Source organism: Hippoglossus stenolepis, chromosome 22 (assembly GCF_022539355.2).
Source record: "Hippoglossus stenolepis isolate QCI-W04-F060 chromosome 22, HSTE1.2, whole genome shotgun sequence".
Classification (NCBI taxonomy): Eukaryota; Metazoa; Chordata; class Actinopteri; order Pleuronectiformes; family Pleuronectidae; genus Hippoglossus; species Hippoglossus stenolepis.
The window spans coordinates 12,877,674-12,889,879 of NC_061504.1; the positions used below are offsets into that span (position 1 = coordinate 12,877,674).

At 43.6% G+C, this 12,206-nt stretch overlaps 1 protein-coding gene across 1 annotated transcript in view; it reads left to right on the plus strand.

Moving 5' to 3' along the window:
* Positions 1 to 2,934: 2,934 nt before the first annotated feature.
* The window catches only part of cacna2d1a (calcium channel, voltage-dependent, alpha 2/delta subunit 1a), an 86,351-nt gene continuing 77,079 nt past the window's right edge, over positions 2,935 to 12,206 (plus strand). The window contains exon 1 of the mRNA XM_035148136.2: positions 2,935 to 3,303. Coding sequence (XP_035004027.1) covers positions 3,224 to 3,303 — 80 coding nt within the window. The 5' untranslated portion in view covers positions 2,935 to 3,223. The remainder of the gene's footprint in view (positions 3,304 to 12,206) is intronic.

Consider the following 12,206-nt stretch of genomic DNA (forward strand, 5'->3'; position numbering starts at 1 on the left):
TGAAGGAAATATCGGCCTCTTTATCTGCAATATTTGTGCACAATAATAAACTTAGATACAGAATAAAAAGCCTAAATTGAAGCCTCATATTCTCTGTTAATTTCAATTTACTCAAATGTGGCTCTTTAGTTGCTCTAAACTTCTCTGCGCTCAATGTTGAGATGCTGTCCAACGACTGTTTGGTGATTAACAGGTTACACACAGAGGTTTAAAGTTTAGCTGTAAAACCTCTGTGAGCTGAAAGACACCAAGAGCGTGACTGCAGAGTTGATTGATAGTTAATGTTAATCCCTCATTAAACACAGCCTGTTGCCTGTTCTATTGTTGCCATGAAAAATATTGATTACAGCGGCGTTGAGGATAAAAGCTATGGTGTCAGTGAGCTCATAATTTATGCAAATTGGACGTATTTAGTCAAACTGCATTTGCCGTTCTTGTGGCTTTTGTAAAACAAAACTAATCCCTGTGAAAAATCCCATATAATCCTATTTAAGAGAGTGTTGCATTCGCTCGCCTGGTTCGAAAACAGGAGCAGCATGAGGGATTGGAAATGGATTATTTGCCTTTTTTTTTTTGCTGCAGAAAACATCTTCAGAATTCCTGATTTTTCAAACAGGCAGATTTTTAACCAATGTCTTCCTCTCGTACGTTCACGAACTTCAATATCATCTCTCCATTTTCTGTCTGGCTGACCCTCTAACCTGCTCTGCCTCTTCACCGTCGCTCTGCAAACATCCCCCTTAGCTTTTGTATGAGATATAGTGAAACCGGAGTAAGGAGAACAGACATGGACGTCTATTTGCACAGGGAATCTATTTGTGTGATTCAGATGGTTGCAGGTGAGCAGCTTTGTGACGCTCTACGGCAAACACCAGGCCCACACACACCTTATGTATAAACACACGTACACCAGCAAGCAGATGAAAATTAAAGCCAGAAATAATAACTTTGGGGCTCCATAATAAGTTCAGGCGCTCTGAGGAAATGAGTCAGAGATTAGCTTTGTATCTGACAAGGGTCTTTTGGGAGAAACTCATTAGAAAGTACAGTATATTCTTCTGGTATTTACCTTGCTGATTGTCCAGGCAGAGCAAATGTCACATCATATTAAGTCTGCCACGGCCCCTCGGAGCAAGAGAATTTATTATCACATTTATGCATAAGCACATGCTCTGCACTGTAGCAAATTAAATGAGGGCTTATAATGATATACATAATAAAACAGATCTCCTGGTGATTCACTGAAGCTGACATGGACGGCGGCAGACACTCGGGAGGGACCAGGAAACGCTCACAGCTTCAAACCTGTCCTGATGTGCACTCACAAGTCCCACCTGGTCTGTGGTGTACTCTTGTGATGGAGGATGAAGAGGAGGGTGAGGAAGGTTTGATTTGAAGAATGGAGCTCAAGGTGAAGAGTTTTTTTTTCTGTATGGAAGCCCATTTCTGCCAGTGTCAGGAAAAAAAGATGAATGCTAAATCGAAATTCTGAGATAGTAAACATTATTTTGAGACGCGATATACTTGCTGTTAATTATGCTTATGAAAGATGGCTGCTTTGCGTATGCTGCATCGGTTCGGTGCGTAGGTTGTGCACGATTACCATATGAGAGATGCAATACCCACATAATGGTCGGGGGCAGTAGCGAGTCCTTGACAGGGTCAGTGGGAATGTCATCAGTGACAGAAATGGCAGAACGAGAGAAGTCAACTCTCCTCTTTCACGACGTCTCTGATTTAGGGGTCTGAAATACCACCTACGAATGCAGGAAGGTCGCTTTTCCTGTCTTGATGTTAACATTAGCCAAATGTTTTTTTCCTTGAGTCCAAAAAGTAAGTTCAATCTTGTTTAACGCACACAAATCCGAAACTGGGAGAAAGATCAGTCAGAATCAACGATTATAGATTCTGTGTTGTGCCCTCTACAGGAATCTCTCAGTAACATAGTAGCATAGCATAGTAAGCAAGTACGTGAACAATAATGTTCACCACGCAGCCATTTTCCTACGTGTGGTCAAACAGCAAGTATATAGCGGGACTAAGTCATTTTTTTGGAAATACTAAGTCATTATTTGAGAAACTAAGTCATTATTTTGTGATATCAAGTCATTATTTTAAGATACTAAGTCATTAGTCGGAGATAGTGAGTAATTATTTGAGATATTAAGTAAGTAACCTGAGCTTTTGAAAAACGTTTCTCATCATGACTTACAGTGGCAGAGCTGGGCTTCCCTACATATATGTAAATGTCATTCATACTAAGAAACTATGATCTGAATATGCAGAGGAATACACACAATTCTTATCCACAGCATTAAAACTACTTACTGGTGTTATCACTGTGTCTGTGATGTGGTGATCATCAGGTTAATAAAGAGAGACCCGTCCATTTATCAGACTGACACCTCCTCACAGACAGGGAGGTGTCTGTGCCAAGTGTCACGTGCTCGATAAGACTCCAGAGGTGAGATATCCGTGCGTAAAAGCAGCTGCGCGGTGTTTGGAGAGCGCACCCGGAAACGCGTTTGTGCGTCAGGAACACAAACACTGTAAAACAACAGTGATCCAAAAGTGTCCAAATTGTGTAATCAAACGTGGATATACTTATAAGTTCAAGAGTAAAACTGGACATGTGTATTCAATTTGTTGTTTTTTTCCACTTTTTTCACAGATCAATTTGTCTAAATCTGTCTTGGAATTGACAAGTGATAAAAACACGCACGTAAACGGAGACACCTCACGCACTTTAACGCGCTTTGTACCACGTGTGCACTGCAAGAAGCTCGGGTGTTTCATTTGAAAAGTGGCGACATTTTTTGCAGTGTGGCACCGCTCCGCCGGCAAAACACAGGATCTGAAATGCGCCCACCCCCTTTTTGTGTTTTTTGACTCACGCCAAAAATCCGCTCCAAACGCGCCCATCGCACTTTGAGACACTCACTCAACACACACACACACACACGCGCACTCACACGCTGCTGAAGCCAAAAAAAGCCCACTCCTCAACTCCACCGGTGGGGGTGGTGGGGGGAGGGAGAACACGGGCGGACGCACCAGATGAGATTTGTTTCCAAACGCGCACCGATGGCGGTGTGAGGCGTTTGGCTGAGAAGTACGCACGGCGCGGTGGAACAGTGGAGCTTTAATTTTGTTGTTGTTGTTGTTCGTCTTCTCCTCTCTGTGTGGATTGTGTCTTGGAAGCGGGGACATAAGGACAAAAGCTATGGATTACCCGGTCTGTCTACTTTTACTCTTGGCCACCGTGTCGTCGGTGTCCACAGGACAATTCCCCACAGCGCACATGTGAGTATCTCAGCCTGTTGGCTCTGGAAAGTCCTGAGTTTCTAGGGTGTGTTGCAGAAATCCCACCATCTTCTGTTATCAGAGTCCAAATCTCACTTTCTAATAGTCTATGTTTTTTTATACCAATCGTTTCTTCCTCGGATTCACGTTCTGTTCTAACTTGCATTTGGTGGAACAGAAGCACATTGTGGTTTTTATTGTTCCTTATATGAAGTGATGATGTTTGCGTTTTATTTTTTGGACACAACTTCATGTGGGTATTTAAAGCTGCTGCTGCTGCTGCTGTCTGTCTGTCTGCTGACATGTGGCTCTGCTGTCACATGAATCTTCCCTGGGAGGTGGACTGAGGTCTGGCTGTTGTGCCCCAACTTTTCCCAACACACACGCACACCCACACACACAGTTTGTTTGGAGTTGCACATATTTGAGAGGATTTGTGTTCATCAGTCTGATTTTCGGACTTGCTGCAGATCTTGTGGGTTAGTGTTGTTGTGGCCTTCCTCCCTTCCTTTCTCTCTTCGTCCCCTCCTTCCTTTCCTCCTTCCTTCTATACTCATGTCTGCTCTTCCTTCCTTCCTTCCTTCCTCCCTTCCTTATTTACTTATGTCTGTTTTTCTGTCCCTCCCTTCTGCCTTCATTTCTTATATCTGTCTTTCTTCGTTCGTTCGATCTTTCCTTATATCTGTTCCTGCATTTCTTGTATGCTATAATAAAGTTTTTAATATTATTACCTCCCTTCCTTCCTTATGTCTGACCTCCTTCCTTCCTTACTTACAGTATGTCTGTCGTTGCTTATTTCCCTTTGCCTTCCCCACCTTCCTTCCTAATGTCTGACCTTCCGACCTCCTTCCGACCTCCTTCCTTTATTCCTTCCTTCCTTCTTTACTTACTTATTTCTGTCCTTCCTATCTTTCTTCGTTCGTTTATTCTTTACTTCCTTCCTTATGTCTGTCATTCATTCCTTCCTTCCTCCCTTCCTTATGTCTGTCCCTCCTTCCTCCCTTCCCTTCCCTTCCCTCCCTCCCTGTGACTTGAAGCGTGGCTGTGTTTCTTCATTCCGTCTCTAACTCCAAGTCTCCTTTTATGGAAAACTATTGTTTTTATATAATACTCCACTTCCATATTTACTATTTCCAAAATGCAGGCCAGCAGTTCAGGTTTTTCCTCTTGTTATTCCTCACAGAGAGTTAACGATTTGAGGTGGAAAGTCTCTCCTGATGCTGCAGGAGGCTGGTGGAGATATCAATAGCTCAGTTGAGGTATCGCTGCTTCAGTCTATTTAAATTTGCAGCGCAGCATTAGGAAATATACAGGATTACAGTTCCCAAATTAAACATGTGGGTGAGTGTACAGCTTCCAATCTGCACCTCACACCTCATCAACAGGTCTTTAGATGATGCTTCTGCAGGACGACAGCATTTGGTTTTTGACTACAGCCCAAGTCCAGTCCCCCGGAGACGTGGTGAGCCATGATGGCACTCAGCCTAATGGCCGAGCACAATGATGTCAGACTAGCAGAGCGGCCGGCCCACTCCCTATATTTCATGGGCACTAAGTGGATTGATCTGCGGGTTGTGTACATGATATTCACACAGGCCGGGGCGAGCTGCAGGCCCACCTTCACCGACAGAGGAATCGACCGCCTGGCAGGAAAAACAGCCGTAAATCTCCCAGTAACGTCGGCCAAGAGGGAGTTCTTCCATTTGAATAAGGGAGAACTAGGAAAGGTCTCTTTTTGTAATTCAAGGTTCACGTGCAAAAGCATCCAAACAGTGTCGTCTTCAACCACAGCCGCTCTTAGTGTGTGTGCTCCTACATGATGGTGATTCTGAGTGACACCCAAAGGTGCCAGTCAGAGGGAAAGTGAGAAAGTGAGAGAGGAAAGGATGGAGAGAAGGACCTGGCGTGTTTTCCTCCAGGAAACGTGGATAAGCAAGGTCTTCAGTAGCTCAGTGACTAAACACATAAACCTTTAGAGCAAGTGTTCTTTCTTTCTTTCTGCCTGTCTGTCATCCCCTTCCTTCCTTCAGTCTCCTTCCTTCCTTCTTTCTTTCTTTCTTTCTTACTTACTCATGTCTGACCATCCTTCCTTGATTCCTTTCTTTCTCCTTACTTACTTACTTATGTCCTTCCTTCCCTGTGTCATGACTTGAAGGACTTCTATTTCCTTCCTTCCTTCCGTCTCTGGACTCCATCTCTAAACTTACATGCATGCGCAGCATCTGTTTACTTCAGATCTTCACGTCCCCTCTCTCTTTCTTTCTTTCTTTCTCGCCTTCCTCTAATCTCACTCTCTTCCTTCATACATCTTCCTCCTCTGTCTTCTTCATCCCCTGTCCATATCCTTCCCATCCAGCTTGCGATACATCTCTCTATCTCTCCTCTCTTCTCCCCCCCCCCCCATTGCCTGAAGGCAGATGATTATCATCACCGAATCTGAAATGCAAAGTCTGATGTCAGAGACTGTGCCCCAGAGATCCCGGCGCCAGCGAACACACTGCGAGATCAGAGGAGATAAAAAAACAAGATGGACAACAAGAAAGTCAAGCCTTTTACATCCCTTGTTGAATTTCTGTCCAACCCAAGACGTGTTCATCATATGTTCCTCTGCGCATGTCGCCTTAGTCACAGACAGACATACTTTCGGACATATTTTATCTCCGTCCTCCCTTTTCCCACAGTTTCTGTCACCCTCTGCTCCGTTTCTCTCTCTCTCACTTGCTGCTTTCTTTAAAAGGATAAATAGATTTCATGCTCGACCAGCTAAAGAGCCACGCTCCTTGCGTTCTCGCCGATCAGTGGACGTAATGCGAGGAGGCACTTCATTCAAACACAGAGCAACATGGGCAGCTGTGTGCGAGCCAGGGGAGTGTAAAGATTTACACTTGTCACTGTATTAGGTACAGGAAGGTTATGATGTTCACTTTTTGTTGCAGATCTGTTAAACAGCTCCTTATTCAAGTGTGTGATCATTTTGGAGGGAGCAATTTTGTGGGGCTGTTGAATTGTACTGCATCATGCAAAGTGTTATATCTGTTTTTATAGCCCACCCCCATTGATTTGAGTGAGGAGGTAAAATAACTGGAATAGCACTCAGAAGATCGCGTACCTCCGCCAAGGCTCAACAGTCCCCTTATCATCAAATATCATTCCCCTAAATATGCCTGATACTTTTTCACCTAGATCCACAAATTGGTTAGTAAAATTGGGTCCAGGCATTTTCCTAAGTTTGCCTTTGACATAGGAAGAACGGAGCAGATTATACGTGTCAGGTGTGTTCAAAACAACAGGAACATTCATTTGAGGGGTAGCCCCTGGGTAGAGCATTTAGGAAGCAGGACATGACGTGTATATTCCGCTTGCTGGGAATTCTCCTGTTATATATTGGCTCACTCTGACAATTTCTAGACATTTTACTAGAGGACTGGCAAGAAAAGTTCCAGAAAATGTCCAGAGCTACTGACTCGGACATTTGCTTTCCCACATACCCTTCAGACACTTTCACGAGAGTGTCCAGACTTTACATGACTGAAAGCAGCCGTTGAGGAAAAACAAGATGTCATCAGTTTTTATTTACAGGAATCAGAATTTTGAGAAGTGTTCTCATTTCGTTTCACAGCTGAGGTGGGAAAACGAACCGCTATACTGTTTGGCTGATAACCTCACAGTGGTGACAAGTTTGTCACATGACCCCTCTGTAAAACCACAAATTGAGGTTCTTACACTTTGGTTTTTGTGCAGATTAAACAAACAAGATTGTAGAGGTGCTGGTAGGCAGACTCTGCTGCTAGCTGCTTGCATCTGTCTGCAAATTCATACAGTACAAACCAAACAGATTCAAGAGTGGTATCAATCTTCTCATCTAAATCTCAGGAACAAATTTCATTTCATTTCATTCTTAAAACAAGCGAGAAAATCAGCTATAAAGGTCAGAATTGTATCTTTTCAGTCCATATTTGTGAATTTTCTTGACTCAAGGTTTAATTCTGTCGCTAGTAATTCAATTTTCTGCTATAATGTGTTTTGCATGATGTATTTGTCTCGGTCAGTGTCAGGTCACTGACACCGACAGTCGTCTGTAATGAATATGGCTCAGTTCCCACCTGAAACCACCCATATGCATCTGATGTCATCACCAGGCTTCCCCTGGATCCCAGACACCTGAGCTCAACGCTACTAAACAATTAAGTCATAAAACGTAAAGCGCTGCGGCGATAAAATCTCTCTGAAATATAGAGATAAAGAAGCTAATCTCGACTTTAATCTGCCGTGCTGTGATCATGCATACAGTAAAGTCATGACTTAAAAGTTGGCCCGCAGCACAGAAAACTTGTTAAGTCTCCTACAGCCTTACTCGCTTGACGTCATTGTGGCGTCGGGAGATGTGAACCGAGAAATGTGCATAAATATCCCTGGAAAATCACACTGGCTACAAACACAGCTTCCAGCACGTTAGTCCTTTATTATAATTTCAACAAATTCAGGTTTTGTTAGTGAGAAATGCTCCAGGCTTTGTTTCTTGATTGAATCACGGAGCCTTAGACTGTAAGATTAACGAAAATGGTTGATAAGTTATATTCCCCTTATAACCTTTATTCCGGTATGGTACTGATGCTACAGGGGGTCTTGGAGAGGATGAGTCAAACATAACGAGCAGATGGAAATGACCTGCTCAGGGTCGTCTAGGGTTTCCTTCCATGGCTGAGATTTGCGGCCCTTAGCCTCGGGGGAAGTGATGCTTGCAGGTATATTTCAGGAGGCATGCTCTTGCCTACAGTCAAGTAGCTGACAGGCTATATCTGTAACGCACACACATCCAAGAGTGCAGGATCTTTGCTCATGGATAATGTTGGCTTTCTCCTCTTGACAAAATCTCTTTTCACTCTCTCACAGCTCCTTTCCCACACCTTTCTCTCCTTTTCCCCTCTTTCTCTCCTACTCAATCCCCTTTGCCTCCCATATCTGCTCTGGCTATATTTAGGCAAGCCTTTGGGGAAGGGGCGTTCAGTGTCCTGACTCAGATGTAAGTAAAGATACAAGCTGAAGGGGCGCAGAGTTACAGGGGGTTTCCATAAATCTCCACCCTGGCTTCTCCACTGATATTTTGAGGGCCCTCTTGCTCATGTGTGGCCTCTGGGTGTTGCTTTAGTGTCTGGTTTAACTTTCTGATCCCAGTTTCCCTCACTGTCTTATACTACCTCCCCACAATCCTTTGCCACATGAAAATTCCCAAGAATTTTCCATTCCAGCGTTTCCTGGGCAACCTTGGGAAATAGCTACCAGCTGTTTGGATGAGAGCCCTGTTTGGTACAGGACGCACATCTGTATACCCTAATATAAAACACGGGGGGTGTAGTTTTGAGGCTGCATTGTAAATCGGGCATGTGCCACTCCTTTCTTATATCAAGGTTTATTTATTCATAAGTGTTTATCACAAGTGCATGTGCCTGAAAGGACAATACAGGGAAATGGCCTTAAACTAATCGATAGGTATTAATAGGTAAACAACATCGTAAAAACACAAGGAGGCAAAAAAGATCACAAGATAAAGACGAGGAGGTTGCACAGGTTTAGGAGAGGAGAGTGTTGGAGGAAAGAGGTTGTGTGAGACTGACGGTTGAGAGTCAAACCCTGTGGCTCATCCAGCCTGTTGTCACACCACGTTTTTGTGGCTGTCATCTCTTTGTCTTGCAAGTTCATGACCACGTATTTATCTGAGGGTTTAGAAAACACCGGCACCATTCACCAACACTATCTAGTCGGCTTTAAGGCACCAAGAAATAGGCAGGTACATGTGCCAGATACAGCAAGCACACGGTTAGCTTAGCTTAACATTAAGACTGGAACCATGGGAAACTGCTAACATGGGTCTTTATGGTTTTATGGGGGATATTGTCGGCTTAAGGCTCATTTATGCTCAACATTAAATACGTCTGCGAAAACAGACGTAGCGCTCTGACTGCGTTCATTCCGTCCGTATTTGTGCACGTCTTCTAAAAGCTTATAGATTAGAACTAAACGTACAAAATGTAGCAGTACCACTGGAACGTGGGGGGCAGTGTAGCTATAAGTTCAAGTTCAACAACCATAGGGCACAAGGAAGACATTTTAACAAATAACCTTTTGAGGAGAGACTTTGCGAGTTTGTAAGAAACTACAGGCGTCAAACTTCCTTCACCATCCCAACGTTTGTTGCCGGAAACTCTTGACCCTGCGCTGCCCCCTAGCGGATGTATTGCTTCATAGCCATGTCAACGTAAAGGACACCTGAAAATACGTGGGCAGCGATGGTTATGTTGTTTGGAATGGAGGTATCTCTTTTCGTACATAAAGGCAGCTTGAATGAGCCATTGTGACATATAGTGACGCCTTCAGTTGAGATAGCTACCTACCTGCCTAAGTTCTAGCTTCATATTTAGTGTGAGGAAATAACAGCGGTATTGATCTTTCTCGGCGTTGGTTAATTCCGATTTAGAATCTTCCTGTCGAAAATCCCGCAATGTGGGAAGTGGTAACATGAGCTCATCTGGTGTGTAATATTTTGAGATGCAGAGAAAAGTGGACCCATCATGGCCTGTGATGGCTCCTCTCCAGCCCCTTAATGGAGTTGTGTTGCTGTGTAATCGCTGTTAATGTCAGTGCTCAGACCACATTGGACAGAAGCTGTACTCCAACAACACCAATCGTCTTAGTGCAGGCGTCTGGATTCACGTTAATTGGCCAGGGGAGGAGGGGCTCTCCAATTTCTCTATTTATACACATTGTCCGATATTGTGTGCGTGTGGTTGTGTGCATGTGTGTGTGCGGTGAGGCAGAGGGGCTGGGCTGACGTATGGATGGGTACGTTTGCTCAGAAAGTGTGAAGGTGACAGGGATGTGGAGGTTTAGTCATTTGAGCAGAGTTCAAAATGACATGTAGCAGGGAGGAAAAACAGCTAGAGGGCCGAGGATGAGCAAGAGGAGGAAGACGCAGCGAATTTGCTAAATAGAATAAAAATGTAATATTTTCCATTGCTAATTTGAGGGTGTAAGGGATTGAAAAGAAGACGCACATTCAAATAAGCCTTAATCTGCCCGTATAGATCTGCTTTAATTCTATGTGTGGCCCAATGCGATTATGTCCGTCACAAAATTACACGTGCACACATGAAGTATAATATTAATTGAATTGGTGTTGACGTTCTCTGGTCTACTATTATACTGGATTCGCACCAGCAGGTGTGATTGCTCTGCAGCGAGTACAAACACTTGCAGGTGTCACAACAATTCTGTTTCCCCTGACCCTAATGTGGCCAGACACCTTTGGGGAGAGGTGATACAATGGGAGCTGTTAGTTCTGTCAGGACGTATTCACCGTTTGACGTGGACGGTGCGGACGAGACGGACAAGGTGCCAGGGGGACGGCGAGTCAGTCGTGGTCCAGGGTGTGAGGTCAAACGTGGGCAAGGGTAGGAAGAGAGACCGACCCCCGGCTCTCTGTGGCAGTCTCATGTTGCCGGTGGACACACTGTGGTGCGGCGCTCAGATGTCCACATGGCCTCATGTGACGTGTGGTTCTCTGAGGTTACTTTGTCTTTTAAAAGTTTGAGGTTTTATGTTTTAAAATGTACAAAGAAGTGGTGAAGTGACAGGAAAACAGATGCTGGTGGGTGGGTATGCAAATTTAAATCACATAGAACAGAATTTTTTTCTTGCACTCACTGTTTAATTCTTATTTTTATTGCATATCTTTGTTTGGTTGCCTTATTTAATGGGCTAAAATCCCTCGATTACTCTTTTACCTATAAGATGTCAAACCAAAGCCTGAAGTGTAAAACAAAAATGATATAAACCCAAGAAAAGCAGAAAATCATTTCAATCTGACATTTGTGAAGCAGCAACCTGAGGATGTTTGGTATTTCTGCATCCGAGCCGTTTATAACCTGAGGTTTGTGCTTCCTACAGTTTCTGTTCAGAAAGAGGATGAAGGAATAAAGGACACATTTGCACACTAAGAAGATGTGGGTTGCTCATCTGCAACTTGAACTGACAACTTGCACATTTCTCGCACAATAAAAATTTGCCTTTCACAGTCTCACCGGCATTTCTGTTTGCCAATATTCCTAAAAAAAGAAGCAGAGAACATGAACATACATACGTAAAATAATATCTATTTTGTTTATGAAGGTTCTATGTATTTGGTTGTATTTATGTTTTCTTTATATTTATAGTTATTTATGATAAAGTAGTAAATGTAGCCGACTAACCTCAAAATTATTAAGGTCACTTTAAAGTTGTTATTTGTAAAGTGCGGTGGCATATTTTGTAACTGCATGTTCTGTAGCTTAGAAGTCAATATGTGTGTTTGTGTCACTTGTTAAATTAATCCCAGTGGAAGCAGCTTCCTGTAACACACACCTGCTCTGTCTGGGCATCACAGCCCTCCAGCACCACCCCGCCATTTGCTAATGATCTCGTGATCGCGCGATGGAGCTACTGTTGTCGAGGGCTTCACTTTAAACACGGCTCCTCAGATCCTGGTAAAGGGGGACGTGCAAAGAAGGGAGAGCGGCAGAAAACATCAATAACATCTCGCCATAGAGGATAATGAGGCCGCGAGACATTTACAAAGCCGGCAATTATGGTGTTATTGACCTCGGTAGAGGAGAAGATATCATCACTTGTCTCCTCTGCTGCGTGGTGATATTGTGATAGGAGGGAGAGAGGAGGACAAAGGAAGGGGATTATAACAGTGACATTCAAATTGGTGCATTTCGATAAATAAGGAAGCAGTGGGTAGGAAATAAGACTATTTATTATGTGGAGATCGTAAATTAAACTTGTGAAACATCAATTTACCTCCAGCAAGGCCCAACAGTCTCTTATGAACCCACATTTGTGGATTTATGTGAATCTCCTTAAAC